Source organism: Micromys minutus (genome assembly GCF_963924665.1).
Source record: "Micromys minutus genome assembly, chromosome: 28".
In the NCBI taxonomy this organism is placed as follows: Eukaryota; Metazoa; Chordata; class Mammalia; order Rodentia; family Muridae; genus Micromys; species Micromys minutus.
Window position 1 is genome coordinate 1,783,255 of NC_137963.1, and position 22,638 is coordinate 1,805,892.

The 22,638-nt window shown below is 41.2% G+C and overlaps 1 protein-coding gene across 6 annotated transcripts in view; it reads left to right on the forward strand.

Annotated features, from left to right (window-relative positions):
- The window catches only part of MPDZ (multiple PDZ domain crumbs cell polarity complex component), a 136,875-nt gene that overhangs the window by 106,190 nt on the left and 8,047 nt on the right, over nucleotides 1-22,638 (forward strand). For all 6 annotated transcript variants that reach the window (XM_080939985.1, XM_080939987.1, XM_080939989.1 and 3 more), the window contains 13 exons: nucleotides 833-995; nucleotides 2,730-2,926; nucleotides 3,916-4,007; nucleotides 4,209-4,299; nucleotides 6,812-6,892; nucleotides 12,111-12,203; nucleotides 12,295-12,369; nucleotides 13,961-14,117; nucleotides 15,901-16,046; nucleotides 16,659-16,742; nucleotides 16,879-17,072; nucleotides 19,215-19,362; nucleotides 21,942-22,028. In XM_080939985.1, the coding sequence (XP_080796111.1) occupies nucleotides 833-995; nucleotides 2,730-2,926; nucleotides 3,916-4,007; nucleotides 4,209-4,299; nucleotides 6,812-6,892; nucleotides 12,111-12,203; nucleotides 12,295-12,369; nucleotides 13,961-14,117; nucleotides 15,901-16,046; nucleotides 16,659-16,742; nucleotides 16,879-17,072; nucleotides 19,215-19,362; nucleotides 21,942-22,028 (1,608 nt within the window). The remainder of the gene's footprint in view (nucleotides 1-832; nucleotides 996-2,729; nucleotides 2,927-3,915; nucleotides 4,008-4,208; nucleotides 4,300-6,811; nucleotides 6,893-12,110; nucleotides 12,204-12,294; nucleotides 12,370-13,960; nucleotides 14,118-15,900; nucleotides 16,047-16,658; nucleotides 16,743-16,878; nucleotides 17,073-19,214; nucleotides 19,363-21,941; nucleotides 22,029-22,638) is intronic.

The following is a 22,638-nucleotide window of genomic DNA, read 5'->3' on the forward strand; positions in this document are numbered from 1 at the left end:
GTTCTCTATGTTAAGAAGCAGGCTGTCTTCAGGGAGCAACCTGCATCTGTAGTGCTATTTCTTTGGATTTGTTCAGAGTAGTTCAGAGAGAGGATTTAAATAGCAATGAAGAATTGTTCATATAGGGCTGGATCTACGATTCCATAGACCATCTAATATGTGCAGGATCCTGGGTACACACACACACACACACACACACACACACACACACACACACACAGAGGAGTGTTCACCTATAGCCTTGCTTACAAGTTTTGTTGTTATCAATATTATATTCATTTATTTTGTGGGTGTGGCTATGTGGGTGTGCACATGTATGGTTTACATCATGGAGCTCATAAGTCAACTTGTGGAAATCAGCTCTTTTTTTAACCTACTGTGTGAGCCTCGGTATTGAACTCAGGCCCTTAGGCTTCACCCAGGTGCCTTTACCTACTCAAGCATCTCAGTGCCCCCACTAACACGTTTTAAGGAATAGTTCTTTGTTAATTTGCTTTCTACTTTTTTTTTTTTTACAGACTTGAATGACCTATAAGATCTACACAAATCCTTGCATTTTTTCCCCAGTATCGAAATTTGAACATTTTTCTGTCTTAGGTCATTTAAGGCTGCAAACTGAGTTATTCATTTGTTTAGATTAGCAAATAACAATTTAATGAGTTATGTTGATTCCCAAATCCCGTCTAACACTTCTTACATGCACCTGTAAACTTTCCATTATTTGAAGAACATTTTAGAACTGGCCTTTGGTTTTGGAATTATATCCTTATTTGTTTTCCTTGAAGCTTTTGTGATACCACACATGCCCACTGAATTATTTTTGTCCCCACAGGCACCCAGCCAGTCAGAATCCGAGTCAGAGAAGGCTGCATTGTGCAGTGTTCCTCCCTCCTCTCCTTCAGTGTTCTCAGAAATGGGTAGTGATGGTGCACAGCCATCCACATCCACAGTCTCAGAAGATGAGGACAAGGAGGATGAGTTTGGTTACAGCTGGAGTAAGTTGTCTCTTTGTGATGCCTTCGATTATAAGAAGCATTGAAACAGTTCTGGGTTTGTTCTGTTTGTTCTGACTCTAGTGATATATGCTGCAGTTGTGGGAGGGAGGTCTACTCTTGGTTTTCTTGAATACAGCGTGCATTCCTGAGACATGACATCACCTTCCTCCTTTAAACAAACGCTTCTCATAAAGCCCTCTTGCCTCTCCTATGAAAACTATAGCAGCCAAGACATTATCTCGGAACCCAGTGTCAGGTCAGCTCTCTTGACCAACCCCGTCGGCCCTTTGCAGGCTTCAGACGCCTCCCTGCAGTATCTGACGGTTATTGGTGTTATGCCCCGAAATTCCAGTGTTTTGGGTACTAGAATGGTGATCGTGATTATTAAGACCAACTCTTGGATATATCACAAGTTGTCTCAAGTTTTAAATACAGTTTTCCCGGGCTACTAATATTGTATTAGGAAATGTCTAAGGAATGCTGACACAGTGCTCCATGCATAAACTGAGCCAAAAGTCATGAATGTTTCATCATATTAAAGAGTTTAATTACAGAAAATGTTTTAGATTTATGTGTTTGACTTTTACGTAGGTGAATGTTTTGCCTGAATGTGTGTTTACCACATGTGTGCCTCGAGCCCTGGGTAATACTAGGAAGGCCTCAGATCCTCTGGAACTGGAGTTATAGAGTAGTTGTGAATCATTCTGTGGGTGCTGGGAACTGAACCTAGGTTGTTTGCAAGAACAAAGAATACTATTAACACTGAGCCATTTATCCAGCACTCAAAACATTTTATTTTAGAAACCTAATTATTTACTTTAAGAAATCTACAGTGCACATACTTTAGAAAGCATAGAACATGAAAGTTACCCCCACTTGATTGCAAAAGGAGTACAGAGATGTTTGTTTAAACAGTGTAGGAATGAGTCAGCATCAGTGCAGGCCATTAGCCTTATAGGAATTTTCTAAGAGATGATTTGTCGAATGTGATCTCCAAATCAGAATCATCCAGATGTTACTGGAGGTCGTTTGTTTTTATAAATCAGGCTACAGTGAAACACAATGGCTTAAACCATAAGAACTGGTCAGTGGTAGCTTCTTCAACAGAGGCAAATCTATAGTATGCATCACATCAGATGGACAGCTACCCAGAGTGAAGAGAGAATGGTCTTCCCTGGTGTACAGAGCCATTAGGCCAGAACAAGTCAATACACCTGTCCCAGGTTTAAACAGTATGCCCTGAGTACATAATAGTGATCTCCTTATCAGCAGTTTGTTTACCCACTTTAAACTGAGAGATAAGGCCACAAGTAGGTGCTCAAAGCCAAAGCCCCTGTCAGTGAGTCATCTTAAAAGTGGAGCCCTGATGGGCAAGTCAATTATCCCACTGACCAGTGAAGTGAAGAATTCTGGGTATTTTAGCTCCAATCTTCTCTCTGTGTGATCAGTTAATTTTTCTGATTTAATCATAATGTTGGGAGATTATAAATTTAGGTTACTTCTCTTGGACCCAATGCTGCCAGGATGAGCTAGTTAATAGTCTCACATTATATACAACAAACCCCTCATGGTTTGGTTTTTCTGTGAAAACAGTCCTGATGTCCAGGCAGCCAGTCTACCTTTTATCTGCCAAAGAAATTATTATACCCTTTAAGACAAATAAATCTAAATAAGCTTTGTTATTAAAACACATGTCTGTGAATTAATTGTAAATGCATTTGTTGTTACATGTAGAAAATATCCGAGAGCGTTATGGAACCCTAACAGGACAGCTTCATATGATCGAGCTGGAGAAAGGTTATAGCGGTTTGGGACTGAGTCTTGCTGGGAACAAAGACCGAACCAGGATGAGTGTGTTTATAGTGGGGATTGATCCCACCGGAGCAGCGGGGAGAGATGGCCGACTACAGATTGCTGACGAGCTCTTAGAGGTAGGTGTTAGTGGTCAGTTTCGAATATGGTGTTGCTACATCAGAGAGTGGAAACCTCAGTTTCCAGTAAAGTCACCCAGACATTGTGTAGTGACTAAGGGAACCATCTCTTGCCTAAGGAAACTGAAGCAGTGGAGCAAATGTGGCTCTACACCAAATCTCTACAGCATAGTTTGTGTCCCATTAACTCACATGAGAGGTCATGAGTCTGTGGCTCCAGAAATAGTTTTTGTCCCAAGATAGCAATGAAAACCACACTTCAGAAACATTTCTTCGTGTGCTTTATTCTTATCGGGAATGACCAAGCATTCTCCCGGTAATAATGCTGACCCACTGGACATTGTGGAGGTCAAATCCCTAAGGAAATAAGTATTAGGGCTGAGGTGAGGCCAAGTCTAACACAAGCGGCATCTCAGCCTGCCAAACAAAGCGGATCTCGTGGCCATACTTTATATTGGTTGGACTTAGTTTGCATCACCCTCTGCCTCCTGAGGTGGAATCAGTATAATTTCACACTACCTTGGAGCTCTTCCATGTGTTGAGATGTCTCTGCTGTCTAGACGAGCTCTGATCTCAGTCTTGATGACTGGACACCTGGGCTGGTAGTTTCAGTGCTGCTCTGCCCGGAGCCTGACAGGGATGACTTTCGGTACCCTGTTCCCTAGAATGTACTTCTTAAGACCAAGGCTTATCCAGTTGTTCTTTGTAAGCCACAGAGCCTTTATCTGTCAGAAAGTTGACTGCCTTCTCTCTTTATTGGGTCCAAATGGCATTTCTACAAACTAGCCAGGGATCAGAGTTGATGCAATGTTAGCTTTAAGCATAAGACTTTCTGCACCCATATCCAAGTTTTGGGTTGTGTTCTGAAGAGGAAAAAGATGTATATTGTATGAGAAAAGGAGCCATTCACTTTTTATTAGCTGGACAAGCAGAGAAATCTAAAGAAATGAAGAATATTATGTTCAATTAATGATACTTATTTCTCATAGATCAATGGCCAAATATTGTATGGCAGAAGCCATCAGAATGCCTCATCAATCATTAAATGTGCACCATCTAAAGTAAAAATCATTTTTATCAGGTGAGCATTTTCTCTGTTTGGTTTACTAAGTACTTGGTAAACATTTTACCTCAATTACTTTCAATGTAAATAAGACATTTGATATATGTCCATTTATGACTTTGGGGTTATAACATTCGTTCCTAATAATCTTTATGACTCTTCAAGTAAGAGGATGTGAATAATATCACAATACAATAGAAAAATGTGTTGTTCTTTTAGAAACGCTGATGCAGTAAACCAGATGGCTGTATGTCCTGGAAATGCAGGAGACCCTCTGCCTTCTACTTCAGAAAGTCCTCAAAATAAGGAGGTTAGTTGTAAAATTTTTATTTCTCTGGGGAGATTTGATTGATCTATCTCATTAACTTACTAGCCATTGTAGAACATTGTAGGGGTTCAAAATAAGCTATAATCTTGACATTCAAATTGTTACCACCAGACAGCACTTATGTGGATAAGCGTACAACTTTTCAAAGGCCACCTGAAGAGTCTGCATATGCAGTACAGAGTGGTTTGCTCTGCTCTGGAAAGAGACTTTATGGAGGTGTTAAATGTGAAGAATATGGTGGAAGGTTAGTGGAAAATGCTGTGACCAGAATCTGTGGGGCAAGGAGGAGCACACATCCTGGAAACTACCTGAACCTTAAACTGCCAACAGTATTAAGGAATAGTATCAAGAAAGTAGTGCAGAGAGTCAAGAGAGGGTTGCTGAAAAAGGAGACATGCTCAGGCTTGGGAACCACTGGGAAAGCCAAGCCTGTTAGTTTCCCTCATCATGAAAATTTGAGTTTAGCTCTGTGGGATTTCCTACATGCTTACTTCTGGTAGGGAAATGAACTGTAAGAGGCAAGAAGGAAACTCAGAATCACTTAGCTAGCTGGGCTGGTTCACATTTCTGAAGTCTGACTCCAGCCAGTTTATTTTAGACATGATTAAGTTTAGTACAGGTTTGGGGGAAAGTTTTCTGGTAACAGTTACCTCAATCCCATGTGCACAATTAAGCTGAAAGCATGACTGCATTAAAACTCTTTATGCAAAGTACATGTGACCTCTACCACTAACATGGGATATATAGCTTAAGGACCTGAGATCTCTGACTAAGATAGTTTATAAGTCACCAGGCTATAGGTACATGTGACATTTCCCCTAAGGGTGGGTTCTATTGACAAGCAATGCTCAAGATCAAGGTCTAGGGAGGAAGAATTTGGGTAACTCCGGTGTGACCTCACACTGCAGATAGTACAAATTACCAGGCAGTTAACAACATCTGCTCCCATTTTTCCAGGCATCAAACAGCTATACACTTCCCTTCCATTGAATAAACGAGCCTGTGTGCTTGTTTCCTGGTTTCTTTAGTGCCTGTCTGTGAACAGGAGAGCCCAGTGCCCTCTACATAAATGAATAGTAGTGAGGTTTTCAAAATCCTACTCTCAGCCATTTCAGGACAAAGAAATTAAGTTTGAGAGACTACGGGGAGAGAAACAGTTTAGGAGAAAATATGAGAACCCATACATAGCACAGGGGAAGATGGAAATGTCCCATCAGAGGTTTTAGACCAGGTCCAGAATGTTCATGCCTATGCAGATGTACTTATTGGGCAAAAAAAGTTGTAAAGTATTCAACAGACATTTTTAAAATAATTTGATGGTTTGGGTAAGGAATGGAGATTAAAATAGAAGGAAGTATGAGACTCTCTTTCTTCCACATGCCTTACTTCAAAGGAAGGAAGGGTGTTATCAGAACTATTGCACTAGCTGCTGCAGGCTGTCTTCTGGGAAATGGAGTACAGCAAACCTGTAAACTGTGTGTACCTGCATGAGGGCTGCAGCTTTTTTGATTTTATTGCTGAGCAAGCTGCAGGCTGGGAAGCCTGCTAACGTATAGATTCAGATATGTGGCGTGGAGTTTAGAGGCCACTTCCCATAGAGCACATTGCATTTGTCGGCCCTGGAGGTTGAAATACAGGCTCGCAGAGAAGAGAGCAAAGCGTTGCCCATGCAGTGTGAGCACATTAAGGAGGAAAGTGGAAACACAAACAAAACAAAAATCAGAGGAAAGAACCAGTCGGCACTTGAACAGCAGGGAGAGCAAGGTGGCAAAGTGATTCCCACAGCCTGAGATGTGGCAGAGAGGGTAAGAAAGTAGTGAGAGAGGCTGTTGGATCTGCAGCCACGAGATAGTGGGAAGGCACCTGAAAACAAGGCGGGGGGGGGGGGGGGGACAACAGCTCCAAGGTTAACAAAGAGTCAAGATCTTTGTTTAAGAATAATAAAAGCAGATACCAGACAAAAGACCTTATTATTGAAGGAGCCTTGGGTTTATCAGTGTCAGAGGTGAGGGCAGAATTCCTTCTCCCTTCAACAGAACCCTTGAGTAGGCGGCTTACTCACATATCAGATAGATAAAGAAATCATAACCTGTTTCAAGCTGTTTCCTATGGTACATAAGTTTGGGTAAGTTAAAGATGACAAACTTGTATTTTCATATTGCACCAACGTTGCCCCTTGAGTGTTCTGATTTAGTGACTTTTATGGAAAGCATTTAATGCCCATCAGAACTTGTGAGGAAAGACTGCTGCATGGCACCCCTTCTGTCAGTGTGGCTCCTCCACAGTTCACTGTGGAGGAAACCCAGTCAAACCTCCAAACACAACTGTTCAGTTACACCCCCAAGTATCTTAATATAAAATACACATAACTATGATCAGATATTAAAATGCAAGCAACACATAACATGAAGTCATTCTGATTGAGTGGCTCTTACATTTGAAATGAACAGATATTGCTCGCAGTTACCTTTTGGACTTTTTTTTTCTTTGTCAGGTGGAACCAAGTATTACTACATCTGCTTTGGCTGTGGACCTCAGCTCACTTACAAATGTGTACCATCTGGAGCTTCCCAAGGTACATCTGCTTTGACTGGGAGTTTAATGATTGAATACCCTCACACGCTGGTACCGTTCACTGGCTCCCTGTAGCGTGGTCTCCAGAGAGTACCATCTGGGGTCTCCATAGAAATGCAAGTGCTGGGACCCACCTGGAGCTTTCTGTGAGTGAAGGGCTTTGGGGGTGGTCCTGGAAGTCTGCTTTCCTTGATTACAATGCACAGTAACGCCTGAGAACTCCTGGGCTGATCAGTCCCTTTATGGGTGATCCAGCTTTTCCTGGTCTTAGTGTTATTCAAAGATATGAAATGTGCCATCTCTCTCTGATTCATGTGCTGAGATGCTGGTCAGTAGCTTCTAAACTAAAGAAACAAGTAAAAATGAGTGCTGTTCATAAAACTGAAACAACTTGAAGCTAGGATGTTAGGCTCCTACTTAGTGAGGTGTTGGCATGGGAAAGGTCTGACATTGAGGTTCAAATACTGCTTGCCGAAGTGGGTTGCTGAAAAGAAACATGTGTTCACCTACTACAGCTCATATTGTAGCACATGTAGCTCATACATGTAGCTCATCCTAAAGCACATGGACATGGAGGATCTGAGCAAACAAGGAAGGGCTCAGGCACAGGCAGTGAAGGAAGGGGAAGAGGGCAGAAGGCTGTCTGCAGGCAAGGCTGCAGATGTGGAGGGTCGAGTGGCCCATTCCTCCAGCCATGTGGCCTGGTCCTCTGAACCTGGCTCGTTCTGTCTAGGCAGAGCCGCAGCTTCATCTGAAAGAAGCTTGAGTACACAAATTCCCTCGACCATAGCATTTGTCTTAGTCAGTTATGAAGATGAAATGAATTACTAATACAATGGCATAATTTCTAGCACACAGCCACACAATTGGAAAAATACCATGACTGTATTGATGTCCTTTCTTCTTCTTTCCCTTCTTCTTCTTCTCCTCTTCCTCCTCTTCCTCCTCTTCCCCCCCTCCTCCTCCCCTCCTCCTTTTAATGAAACAGACCTACAAAGGTGGACTGCTTCAGTCTTTTTAATATAACAGTCTTACTACATTTTTGAGAATGACATATGTGCACACAGTATATCAAAACACTTCTAACTCCTCTGAGAGCCCCCAGCCACCATCCAACCCCTCCCAACTTCCTGGCCTCCCTCTCTTAATTTGTGTTGTACATATACTCCTGGGTGTGGGACAACCCAATGTCCTGATTACCTACCAGGGAAAACACGCTTTGGCCATCAGACTTTATGAGCCAACACCACCACTGCAGGGATGTCTGGTCTTGTACAGGCAGCCAGAGCTGCTATGAGGCCTTGTCGTGGGTATAAAACAGAACTATTTTTTTAAATTTTTATTATGAACTGTTTTGCTCTCGACAGAGTGAATGAAAAGAAGCCATTAAAAGCTTTTCCTTCCTGCCAAAACTGTGCATATATTTTAATTAGAATCTCTCCTGTTGCCAGGTCAGAGTAATTATGTCCTCTGCTTCTATCCAAGTTTCAGTGCTTGGTTTGTTTTAAATTTGTAAATGCCAAAGCCACAACTTAATAATTCAATTATCTACCTGTAGCTTAATCACAGTTAATTAGGAAGCAATCGAATGTCTGCTGAAACTTTGGTATGGATTATTTTTTCAGTTTATATTTATCTGTAGAAAAGTTGAGGATATGGTAAATGTCTCACATGTCCTTTTATGGTCATTAAAATAGATTTCCTTGTGCTTAGTGTATGCTGGAATAAACAAGAGCCAGCGAGTGCTAGACAAGGAACTTGGTAGGTGGGAGGCTCACAGCACTATAGCAGCTCAGAGCACAGACGGACCGGCAGACCACCCGGGACAGAGCCTGGGACTTACACCTTCCTAGACATGACACTGTTACCCAGGGCAGATCCGTGCATCACCACATGGCTGCTTTGTATTAATTATCCTGACAAAAGCCACGTAAGGAACAATGCGTTGGTTTCAGCTCACAATTCAAGGGTACAGTCTGTCATCACAGGTGAATCGTGGCAGCAGGAGTTTGAAGAAACAGATGGCCGTATTGCATCTGTAGTCAGAAAACAGAGAAAAATGACTATAGGTGCTCAGTTTGGTTTCTCAGTTTTTTAGATTTATGTTAAGGCAATGCATGATTGGATGGGAGAGAGAGGAGGGAAAAGGAGGCAGGAAGGGAGATTCGGGGGAGATCAAGATGGACCTGGAGAAAGAAAGTCTAGATTCAGGTGGATTTAATTGGCAGTGGGTAGATATGAATATTTTTAAGGGAGTCTATAATTCTTTTTATCTCATACAGAAGGGAAGTTCATATCTTTGTCATTTGGATGTAAGCTTATTGTGTAGAGAGTTTGTGGTTTGAGAGTTGACTATATAAACCCGTTTGAAAGGCTACCTGGCTTTGTTTGTGCCAGGCAGTGGAGAAATGGAACATGCCAGGGCGGTTGTATCCACCCAGGACAGAATCAACGGGTGCGGTGGAGTGAACCACACCTGAGTTCTCAGATGATGTAGGGACAGAGACCGTGCACTCAGCTCCATATTGGAACAGTGACCTCAGAGTGACACCATGGGGGCCAATATAAAGTTAAACCATTCCATTTAATATTTACCACAACATCCTTTTCATTCAGCCTAGGATACCTGTGGAATGGCGCCACCTACATAGGTGGATATTCCCACTGCTGTTAACCTAAAACATGTATAATCTCTTACAGGCATGCATGGTGGCTAAGCTCATCTAAGTAACGTCTAAGAGGAATGTCTTGAGGCTTGTCTCCAAGATGATTCTAGATCCTGTCAAATTTACAAACAATATTAATATTAGGGACATGCACTGGGATGAATCTAACCATGTTGTTTGTGGAGAGGATGGTAGCATTTTGGAGTTTGAAAGTCTGGGGAAATCTCTGGGGAAGTATGTCCTCAGGGTCATCATGCAGAAGTGCGGTTTGGCCAGTGGTGGCCAAGGGTACATCTCTGGCTGTCGTCAGCCAAACTTGGTAGTATGTACTACTCACCCCATGTCACTGATTTTTTTCATGACCTTCAGACTACAGGGTTGACATGGTCATGAATAGCAGCCAAGGCTTGGTCTTGACAGAGACTGGGAGGGCCATTGGTAAAGGTGCAGCCTTAGCTTCAGTGGAGAGCCTCAAGATTGAAGAAGTTATGGAGAGAAGCTGAGGCTTGTCACCAATATGGCCATTGTCGAAAGTGTATCCTCTGTTGTAGTGGAGGTGTCAGCATTACAGGGGTTATGGAGACACGCTGAGGCTTGCCCACCATGAAGCAGAGGCAGAGTGCCTGAGGAGGCCAGGTTTAACAGTGAAGCCTCAGTTGTAGTGAACAGTCCAGGGTTGAAGGGTTTACGGGGAGGTCACTGCTGAACACACAGCCTTAGTTACAGTGGAAAAGCACAGGATATTGGAAAGACCTGGACCACTGGGCATCTACCAAAGAGTAGGAAGTGTGGAATGGACCGAAGTGGGCCGAGCCAAGATGAGCTGCGTGTATGGTGGACAGCAGAGAGAGGTTGGGCTTTTGAAGTCCAGAAGGTCCTGATTGAGTCCAAGATGTTGGCCTCTGACATGTTTCCACTGTTGAGGTTTGGTTTCGCTTTGATTTCACTGTTACTGGGTCTTTCCTCTTGAAATAAAGTATGCAAGTTGTTGGTGACTTTATAGGATCCCACAGTTCAGAGAATTTAAAATTTATAAAGAGACCTTGGACTTTCCTTTTAACATTGCATTGATTCTTTGTGAGTTTTACATCATATACCCCAAGTGACACACCTTAGCTTTCTATGGCACTGTATTTTCTATGCTTTGTCTTGTTTGTATGTCTTTTATTTTATTGTGGGGAGGGAGGTTTTGAGGGAGATGTGTAGGACCTTGGAATTTTTAAGATTGTGGGTTTTTTTTTAGGTTATATGATGTCTAATATTGTATAATTACATGATCTTGGAAATAAACAAAAAATGTATGGTTTAATAGTAGTGTGTTTGTGGGTCAAGTTAACAAGTGGTCAGTTGTGCTGGTGGTATTTGTCAGTTTGACATAAATTAGAATTGCCTATGAAGAGAGAACCTCAATTAAAGAATTCCCTCCATCAGACTACCTTGTAGTCATGCCTTTGGTGCATTTTGTTGATTAATAATTGATGTGGGAGACCCAAGCCCACTGTGGGCAGTGCCATTCTGAACAGGTAGTCCTTACTTGGTAAGAAAGGAAGCTTAGCAAGCAATGAAAAGCAAGCCATTATGGATTATTCTTCCATGGTCCCTGCTTTAGTCCCTGGTGCCTACCTTGAGCTCCAGCCCTGCTTTCTCTTGAACAAGGACTGTTACCTGGAAGTATAAGATGAGATGAATCCTGTCCTCCACAAGTTGCTTTTGGTTGATATAAGCTAACTATAACTCATTCCTGGGCTATTGTCACATTTTGATTCTAGCATCCAAACCCACTTTGCACCGGTGACACCTTCATGTCTTCTGTATTTTAAACAGTTCAAATAGACTGTTGGTATTGAAAGAATATATTGGATGCTGTCCCTGATGAAATGTTGGCCTAGGATGTGGCTATCTTTGAGTATCTTCTACTGTGTATATGTGTGTGGGTATGCACATGTGTGTGGGTGTTCATACAGATGTGAGGCTTTGGAACTGGAGTTATGGGGCATTATAAGTATTCCAAAATGGGTGCTGGGAACTGAGTTCTGGTCCAATGCAAGATCAATACATGATCTTAATCATTGAGTCAAGTTCCTCTATAAAACAAATATGGCAATACTGCATTGATTCTGTTTGCCCTTTCTCCATTTGACTCAATGAAACTTCCCTGGGTGAAAATTATGATGCAAACAGTGATGAGCTCTGGCTACAACAAAACCTCAGAGCTCCTTTTTAATTTTATTAAAGTAAAAAGAAGGAAGGTAAAAGCTATGAGTATTTAACGTTTTAGTGTTGATTTAATTTAATGTTAAAAATAATAGATCCTGTGGCATTGGCTCTGCAGTTGTGGCCAATTTTGGCACATAGTTTAGGTATGCAGGCAGTGAATGAGTGAACGAGGACTGTTCTTGAGAAATGACTCCAACTGACTCATCTGCAGCATGAATGGTTCCTGCCATTGCTTCTGTAGACGTTTGGTTGATGGTATGTTGGCTTATCCTGGCTACATATCATTACATTAAATCCCTTTGAAGTTTCCTGACTGGTCTTCATTTCCTTGTCTAGGATCAAGGAGGTTTAGGCATTGCTATCTGTGAGGAAGACACACTCAATGGAGTTGTGATCAAGAGCCTAACTGAGCATGGGGAAGCAGCCAAGGTGACACTCATAACTTTCTCACTGCTGAGAAGTGCTGGAAGGGGGGAATCACTCTGACACCGTTACTCAGATCTTCCACATTTCACCTTAGGATGGAAGGCTCAAACCTGGAGATCACATCTTGGCTGTAGATGATGAAGTTGTTGCTGGGTGTCCTGTTGAAAAGGTATATTTTGCAATAAAGGCAGTGATACTGCCAACCGATCCTCGTTGGCTCAAGTATGGGCATAGCAACTAAGCCTGGCTAGATATGAAAATATTCTTGTTTTCAAAAGAGGGTTTTTCTTCCCAAGTCCCCCAAATTTTGTTTTCTATTCAAAAATGATGCTATGATTTTCCCCGATAAATTATTCACTGTTATTTCTGATAAATGTTGCTTCTGGTTTCTGTTGAGAAACCTGTAACCAGTGAAGAGTAGCTCAGTTCATGTTGAGAATGAGCAGATTTTCTTATGAATGTCAACCATTGGGTAGCTCTTACCTCTAATGTGTGTTGCTATAAGTAGATTTGAATATGCAGCCATTACATGTCTGACATCTTCTAGTGTTGAATAGCCCTCTGAATCTTATTCCCAATGATGTTATTTGCATATAAGCGCCAGGGGAAAGCTTTATTTTCCTCGGATGTGATATTCTTCCCACACCCCTTTCTAGGGAAAATATATTTCTACACTGGTCAGAAAGAAGCATAAAGCTATTTCATAGTCTTTCTATTCCAATGGCTGTAATCTTTCAACCTAAAATCTGGTTTTACTTTGTCTTTGCCTTGACTTTACTGTTGCTGAGTTTACTGCTGTCCTTTTAGCATGTGCTCATCAGTGCACTCACTCCTCTCTCCTCAGAGAGGTCTGTGGAAGCTGCATCAGATCCCTTGCAGAATCACAAATCAGGCAAAAATGTTCACTGTGTCATCTAGTGTTGTAGGGATTCGGGCAAACGAGCAAGAGTGATTAAAAATGTCACAAGTTGAAAGACTCCTACATTTTACTAACATAAAGAAGACTCTTGACAAAGGTAGTATAGAAGGAGAAGAGAAATTATCCAAAGCTATAACCTCATTAGAAAGTTGAAATACCAGAGGAAGACTTTTTATCTTGACCTCTCTAGGAACCACAGGGAAGTCATTTCTCTCTCCTTTTTGTTTTTTCTCCTCTTGCTGACCGTTGAAGTAGAGCCTGGAAACATTGGGTCTGGGGAGTTAGCTCAGCCAATAAATTACCTCAGAATCTGGATCAGTATGACTAGGGTGTGGGTTCTGTGGTAAAGAGTGGTTCTAGGTATCCAGAGTTCCGTCCCCAGCACCCATGTCAGGCAGTTCACAATCGCCTGCAACACACGCGTACACACACAAATAGTAAGTAAATAAATCTTTGAGCACAAACAAAGAACCTGAGTTGGATAGTCAGATCCCATGTTCAATCATAAAAGGAGGAGTGGGAGAATAAATAAATAGTCTGTCTGCTGGCTTGCCAGCTTTTATAATCCTGGGATGAGGAAGCAGGAACCAGAAATCCTTTGTGATTTCTGCACATCCAGCCCTGCCTGACCAGTGAGTGCCAGTAAGAGACCTCATGGCCTCCACATACCTACATGCATGTACCTGTACACACAAACATACATATAACCGAGTACACATGCACACACACACACACACACACAAATTGCAGAACAGGATCTAGCCATTCTGGTGACTTTTATTTGTGTGTGTTTACTCATTTTCTTTCAATTTTTTTTTCCTTTGTATCAAAATCTGGCCAGTTCATCAGCCTTCTGAAGACGGCAAAGACAACTGTAAAACTGACTGTTCGAGCTGAGAATCCAGGCTGTCAGGCTGTTCCTTCTGCAGCCAGTGGAGAAAGGAAAGACAGCTCCCAGTCTCCTGCAGCTCCAGCTCCAGACATGGAACCTATCCCAAGTAAGGGCTGTCCTGTGAGAGTCCTATACCTACATACAGCAACCACAATACAGTGCTTTCCTTCAGAGCATGCCCAAGCAACACATCATTGTTTAAACATTAAGTCCAAGAGTCTGGTTAAAAGAGGGCACAACAGAGTAAGGTGTGGTCCCTGAGCAGTTAACCTGCATGTATAAGTTACCCAAATAGGATACCTTAGGAACCCACTGCAGGTGCCTGCCTTGGCCTCTTCCTCCCCAAACCAAGGAAGTGCTCTGTCATTCTGTAACTTCTGCTGTTGGAATCAGGAAGGATCTCTTAGCTTCAGTTCTGTGTGGTATGAATTGTGCACAATCGTCTGTTTCACAACTAGGATCAGTACTGGCTGCAATGGCACACCGCATAAACTGCTGGTTATTGCTGTGTATGTGATATATCCAAGTCGGGAGCTCAGGGAATACGCAAAGCTCATGTCAGATGAGTTAGTCGGGGGCAAGACTTACTTGTATCACTAAATGACAGTTTAGTGTATGGATAAAATTATTACCTGACTTCTTAGAAAAATAATCCTTGTGGATAAAAAAAATAGGATAAGTAACTCCAAATTCTCTTAAAGCATCATTTAGAAATAATTTAAACATTGCTTTTCCTACGGGAAGTGGTGAAGTGAAGAAATAGCCTTTTCTGAAATATTTCAGTTGTTTGATAGTTTGGTAAGGAGAAATGGTCTGAAAGCATTCATAATGCCCATATTAGAAAAAAAAGTCTTAAAATATGTCTGATTACTGTAATCCTGTGTTTAGAAGGGCTGAGACTCATTGAAGTAACCATTAAAACTTTAATGAAGACTTTCTCATTTAATGTTTGATCCTATATAACATTGTATATAAAATATGAAATTCTCAATGAAAACTTAGTGTAAATGAAAATATCATGCACCTACTGTTATCATTTCTCGAGCAAGAGCATAGTCTGTTTCTGACTTCTTGAAAAGGGAGCGGCTTGTCCACAGCACACGCTGAAAAAGAGTGGCTCTCTGAAACCTGCTTTTTCCTGGGTCATAAAGCATGTGTTGTGTGCATACTCAGAAGACAAGCCGTGGGATTTTTCTTTTTCCTTTTTTTCACACCATATCCTTATCTCCCCAATTCAGAAAGGTGTGTAGCAGGATTTGATGTCAGACGTATAAAAATATCAAGTGAGACTCAAGGAGAAAGATGAGAAATGAATAAAGTGAATAGTTTTGCATGCATTTAAAAATGCTCAGAATCAATTACAGGAGAGGAGACTCTAGAGGAAACAAAGAAAAAGAAAATAAAAACTGTCACACCATGGTGTAGCACCATGACCAGAATTTATGATGACCGTCATTTCTGAGTGTGTTTGTGAGTCTGTGCAGGTCAGCCTGTCTGTGAGTGTAGTGACTGCCTCTTCCAAAGAGTATATTTGGCTTTGGTAAAGTGTTGGCTACTAAATTCAAACTAGAGACTCAACCAAACTCTAGTTTGTTTTCCTTTATGCTCAGTCCCTTTTTACCTTCAGCAACTTAAAACTTTAAAAATAGCATAAAAAATAAACAGGTAATTTGCATGCCTAGCCTGTAGTTTAATGATGATGAATCAGTCATACTACTTTGATTATTTTTACGTTAAAAAAAAGAAAGAGAGCTAAAATATTCAAGAGAGATTTGAAGGTATTTTCCTCTAAGGTCTTTCTCCATCCTCAAAGACAACTTGTGTGCTGATTTGGCATGTGTGTTTTATAACATTTCTTTATTTGTGGCTCATTTGTTCTGCACTTATAGGTACAAGCAGGTCATCCACCCCAGCAGTTTTTGCTTCTGACCCCGCCACCTGCCCCATCCTCCCAGGCTGCGAAACAACAATTGAGATTTCCAAAGGTCAGACAGGCCTAGGACTGAGTATTGTTGGAGGGTCAGACACACTGCTGGTAAGTATTTTCCTCAGAGACGTCCCACCACAGGAGCACTCAGGTGTTCCAAGAGACCATGAGGAAGGGATTTCCGCCATTTTTATTAAATCTGTTATAAAGACTGAGAAAAAAATGTCATTGGTAGCAAAAATTTAGGGTTATGACTTTGACTAAGCCAAGACCGACTTAAATAAACTTGTTACACATAAGATATCAGGGCTGGTCCTTGGCTTTATTTAACTTCCTCTTTATGTATACACAGGTTATCTCGGCCCCATATTGAGAAGAATATGAAATACTTGATATTCAAATTTTTACATATAAAGACACTTTAAGATTATTCTCATTTGTAGATAGGAAAGTTGTTATATCCGTTGTATTCATCTGTGCCTTGGAAATCTTAGTTTTATCTTCAGATTTCTTTATCCGTATAAAAAAGTATATGCATCCTTTAGCCTTTTTAAGAAATCCTAATTTGTAGGTGTTTCCTTTCATTATGGTGAATGGCTCACACACGGACCCAGTAAGTGCATGTCCTTCCATCTGTCTATCAAAGTCTTTGGACTTTTTTCCTCTCAGGATTCCTAGGAAGAATAGATAACACTTCTGTATGTTATGTTCGGGCCCTAGGGTGCTATTATTATCCACGAAGTTTATGAAGAGGGAGCCGCGTGTAAAGATGGAAGACTGTGGGCTGGAGACCAGATTTTAGAGGTACAATGCTTCTTTTTAACCTAGTGTGAGGCACAAAGGCCTTGGGTAATGAGCTTTCCCTCCTTCGTTCTTTCCCCCCTCCTTCCCTTCACTCATCTCACCTAGCTCCTCACCATAGCAACCCCTTTCTCCACAGGTAAATGGGATTGACTTGAGAAAGGCTACACATGATGAAGCAATCAATGTGCTGAGGCAGACTCCACAAAGAGTACGGCTGACACTCTACCGAGATGAAACCCCATACAAAGAGGAGGATGTATGTGATACCTTCACCATCGAGCTGCAGAAGAGGCCAGGCAAAGGCCTTGGGTTGAGTATTGTTGGCAAAAGGTGTGTTGGACAGAACAAACTCAGGGTGCTTTTGAAACTGAATGTCACCTCAATTGAATGTATCAACAGTTTATGTTCTGCCATTGTAGTCAGGGTGAGTTGGTGTATTACAGGGTTGTACAGTCTTCAGCAAAGTCAGTTGGTATGAAGTATCTGCTGTGTTATGTCTTGAAGATCAGTTAAATAATTCTTGACCTAGGAAAATTCATTCTTAAGGGCTGAGGACATAGCTCTGTGCTTGAGAGCATTTGCTGCTCTTCTATAGGACCTGGGTTTGTTTCCAACATCCTTACTGTGTGGCTTACAACTGTCTGTAAGAACAAGCACAGGGGTTAGACACCCTCTTCTCACCTATTTACACACAAGAGGCATTCTCATGCACACAAAATAATAATGCATAATTAAAAATTAAAATCATTTAAAAAATTTCATGCTCTGATGAATGAAACTCTAATTCTTACAGCAGATGATTTTATTGAGAGCAACACATTGGGGGAGCTAAGGAAGAAAGGGGACCAACTGAGTTCCCTATTTAAGAAGAGCAATGCTGAGGGGTTGCTCTGTTACAGACAAGGCAGGGTAGACAGCCTAGGGACAAGAGGTGTCCTATGAGGCATGTGACCAGCAGGGGACTGGAAGCATCATACAGTGCTTAGGGGTGGATCAGTGACTACCGTATTACTGGAATTCATATATAATATTTAAAGAATATTGGTATGGAATTTATATTGACTGATGCTATGGAAGTCATACTACCCAGTAGTGAGTTCCATAAACATTTTTCCTTTTGTATTATAAGACTATCAGGATAAAATCTATCGAATAGTTAAGTGTAGTCTGCAGTGGCCCTGGGTTAACTTTAATTTCTCACAAACCACAGTCTCAAAGCAGCCTTGCACCGAGGCCCCATCTATGATCTGTGATAGCCCAGGCCCCATCTATGATCTGTGATAGCCCATTCCTCACTATGCTCTGGCATCAAAAGGACATATTTACTTACTGATTTGTTTTTTCAGAAAAAAATAATCAAAGGCAACATTATTTTTAATGCACAGAGAAAGTGTGTGATGCCACTTGAATCTCAGTAGAAATATGTCTGGGGGAAATAAGCTGTATTTGGAATATAGCACTATAGTCTTAGTCTTACAAAAATTACTTCAATTATAAGGTTGCTGTGGCTGGCGGGGTCATCAGAGCACTTTCCATAACAAATCCTATCCATTTTTCCCAAGAACATCCAAAAAGACCATCTAATCCTAACATGCTATTTTAAAAGGAGAAAATCCAGAGTTAGAAGGGGTCATTCTGCAATTACATGTTTGATGTCTTCTTGTGCAGTTCAGATCTTACTGTACAATACTATTTATATTTACCTTTATACCATAATGAAAAATTTTAGGGGTTTGTCTGCAGGTTTTTGAAACAAGGAGAATAAGATTAATGTTTGTTTGTTCTGGATAAATCAATTGTATGTAAAACTTAACTATACTGACCTAAAATACATCATAGTAATGGCGGTTAAGTTGTAAGTATCAGTTTCAGTCTCTAATATACATCTGTCATTAATTTTCAATTATGTGAATGATAATCTCAGCATCATCACATGACTACAGGGCAGTGCCCATAGAATCTTCAGTGTGGTGTGGAAAAGCCATATACACTCAGGACCCAGCCACCAACAAAAAAGTTTGTTTTTTTTCTACCATCTTCTAGGTGTGTGGCCCATAAAATAAGAATTGTGGTACTCATTTATTCAAATTATATATAAATATATATAATTAATATATATTAATACAATTAACATATAATATAATATTTTGTAGTATATATTTATATAAATATAATATATGTGTGCATATACATATATAAATAGATGTAGATGAGGGCTAGATATGCCCATGGGAGATACTTTCTATCTATGAAATACTCTTTCAAAATAAAATTTACTGTTATTTTCTGTTCTGTGAAAGCTGCCCCAGTATTGCACAAAACTAAAAAAAAAAAAAAAAATAAAATAAAAAAATAAAAAAAACTCTTAAAAATAAACACAGTTTTCACTTAGAGTAATTAACTTTTTATTAGATAAGCATTGAATTGCAGCTGAGAGCCAGGCTGAATGCTGAAACCCACTGTTGCTTGCAGAAATGACACTGGAGTGTTCGTATCAGACATTGTCAAAGGAGGCATTGCAGATGCTGATGGGAGGCTGATGCAGGGGGACCAGATTTTAATGGTGAATGGGGAAGATGTCCGTAATGCCACCCAGGAAGCAGTGGCTGCCCTGCTAAAGGTAGAAACCAAATAGCACCATTTTGTGTAGTAATTATCTGTGTTAATAATCATCTCAGTGTGATACTGTATCTGAACAGTAAATTTATGACCATTTACTATATTGTTATAAATTTGCTTAATAAGGTTGAAGAATCCATGGCATGAGTACCTGAAATGACAGCCAATCTTTAAAGTGCATATTCAGACCTCAAAAGTCTTAACATGTGTTTCTTTCTGGACTTATTCTTATAACTTGGTAGCCTGTGATCTGAGGATTAGGAAACCCTCCAGGCTCCCCACAGCATCACAGGAGGTCCTTTTCAGCTGCTTCAGGACCCCCCCCCCCCACCAAGCACAGCACAATTGGTATTTTGTCTTGTGGCCCTGAGTGGCAGAACAGTTCCCATCCAACTCAGCAACACTTAGAGTAAAACTGTTCCCCAGTGGGGCATCCTTGGCACTGAAGGGAGCTGAGTACAGCCTCACCCACTGCACCAACACCAGGAATTCCTCTGACAGTTATACAGCCACCGCCTGCATCACTTACACTGTGTTTCTAACGTCCCTGATGCTGTGGCACTTTAATACACTCCCTCATGTTGGCGTGATCCACAACCATAGAATTATTTCTGTTGCTACTTCATAACTATCATGTTCCTACTGTTATGAGTCTTAATGTAAAGGTTTGCTATGCAGAAATTTGATACCTGTGGCTCCCGTGGAAGGGTCATTTGACCCCAAAATGGTTGCAACCCACATGTTAAGAACCACTGACTTGGCTCTAATGCATCTTATACACCATGAATCTAGCTTCCTCAGAAGAAAGCTCAGTCATGAACAACCTTCTCTTTTGGAAGGTTGAGTCATCTCCCTCTGAAAATACACTTTGAACTACAGAATGGGAGGTAGTTTCCCTGTTAGGAAATGGTCCAGCTTCTAGAGAAGACTGTGTTATCAGGAATGTATTGCTGCATTGTCTGTTGCCTGGTGCATCTTTTAAACCTGAAGTTTAATTCCACATAGACTTGAAAACACCATCATGGCTCATTTCCCACATCTTGGTTTGAGTGAACAGGAGCCTGTGTATATCAGATCCGCAGCCTGTAGGGATGCTGGGCCTTGCTGCCGGTAGGAACCTCTTAGACTGGACTCCCAGAGTCCTGTTCCAGGTGGAGCTTAACCTTCACCTCTGTGGTTTGGATAAGATCTGGCGCTATTATTAATTAATAGCCATCATTAGTTATTGACGGAACACACATTAAGCCTGTTATCTATTAAAGTCATCAAAACAAAGTGACCAGAATATTTTTTTTGTAGAGGCACAGGATTAGTGTTTGAGACAGAGTCTTGCTGTATAACCCAGGCTATCCTAGATCTCACTATATAGCCTAAGCAGGCCTGAAACTCACAGTGACCTGCCTGCCTAACCTCTTCAGTGCTAGGAAGCCATGCCTAGCCCATAACCAGATTTCTTTAAGGAAGAACAGCTTCCTTTTGGAGATAAATTAAGGACAGCTGTTAGGAGTGTAAGACTGAGGTAAAGTGCTCCAGTTGTATGTGCAACAGAGGATGGCACTGTCTGGCATCAATGGGAGGAGAGGCCTTTGGTCCAGTGAAAGCTCATTTTCCCAGTGTAGAGGAATGCCAAGGTGCTGAGGTAGGAGAGGGTGGTTGGGAGAGGGAGCTTCTTCATGGAGGCAAGGGGAGGGGAAGGAGAAATGGGAGTGGGAGGAAAGGGGATAACTTATGAAGTGTAAGTACAGAAAGTACAGAAAATCCAATTAAAAAAGTAAAAGAAAAGACTGAGGGAAAGAGAAAAGCAAGTCTCCATGAGATAACATAAATGGCTCGAATGACAGTTCATTCAGCCATTTTAAAAACAAGTCAGGCAATATATAATGAGAGCCAGGAACATGTATGTATATGGCCAGCTCCAGATTATTGCTCTTGTCTAATGTTTTTATATTTTGAAAGACATGATATTCAGTATACAAATAATTCATGCTCATAAATTTTATTGAAGGCGGTTTGCAATAATAGAAAATCTCTCGATAGAATTGCAAAGCCCAGACACTTCCCTAGCCCACCTCTGTTATTAGACTACACTGCATTTCTTACCTAGTGTCAGCTCCTAAAGGACTGTAAGGGAAATAAGTGTAGTGTTACAACTGTACAAGTATTTGTCTGAGTTTCATGTAGTGGGTCTGCTCAGCCACCATTCGTCAAGAAAACTGAATTACTTGAGTACCTTTTTTTATTAAGGAAATGTAAGTTCTGGAGGTAATGCTTTCATAGCTTCCGTTTGCCTTTAAAACCCGGAGTATGCCTGGCTCATCACCTTCTTATGATATGCTGGCTTTTGTTTTGTTTTTTTTTTTTTTGTTTGTTTTTGATTTGTTTGTTTTTTGAGAAATTACGATAAAGTGGATGCTTACAACTGATACATTGCTATTATTCTTGGAGTTTCAGTGTTTAAAAAGCACAGCTCATAGAGGATTTGGATCAAAAAAGGAACATGTCTTTAGTTTTAGGCACTGTTTCTCTAAAGATGACTATAGAATCTCGCCTTAATGTTTTCATAAACCCCATCTTCGTCAGTGTTCCCTAGGTGCAGTAACCCTGGAGGTTGGGAGAATCAAAGCTGCTCCGTTCCACTCAGAGAGGAGACCTTCCCAAAACAGCCAGGTGAGTGAAAACCGGTTCACATATGAGAGGGACCTTAGAGTTGTCCCCAGAGTCTGCTGAGGGTCACAGACATCAGTCCAGCCCTCTAGCAGTGTGGAACCAAGTGTAGAGTTTGACAGCAAAGAAAAGAAACATGGCTGGTAGGACCACTGCACCACGAGGGCTCTTGACAATTTGGAGGCGCTTTGTTTCGAGCATTCTTCTTCCTCAATCTCAGAGTTAGCCACCTAATCAGTATAGGCTAATCCAGCCAAGGTGACATACTCTTAAGATACTGTCAAACAAACATCAGTCAGTATTCAACTAGAAAATTTGAGGTAGGTGACTGTATAGAAATATTAATGAGCTAAGGGGATAGTTCATGCAAAGTTGGCATGGAGGCTTAAGTTAAATTCCCAGAACTCATATGAAAAAGCCAATTTTTATGGTGCTTTTAATCCCAGTTCTGGGTTGGTAAAGTTGTTTGGTGGTTGCTTAGCTGCTAATTTAACCACATTGGCAAGTCCCTGGTCCCAGTGAGAAGCCCTGGCTCAAAAACCGAGGTGGGTGCCTTCTGAGGACAGTATCTGAGGTAGACTGTGGCTTCCATATTCATGCATGCTTATATGCT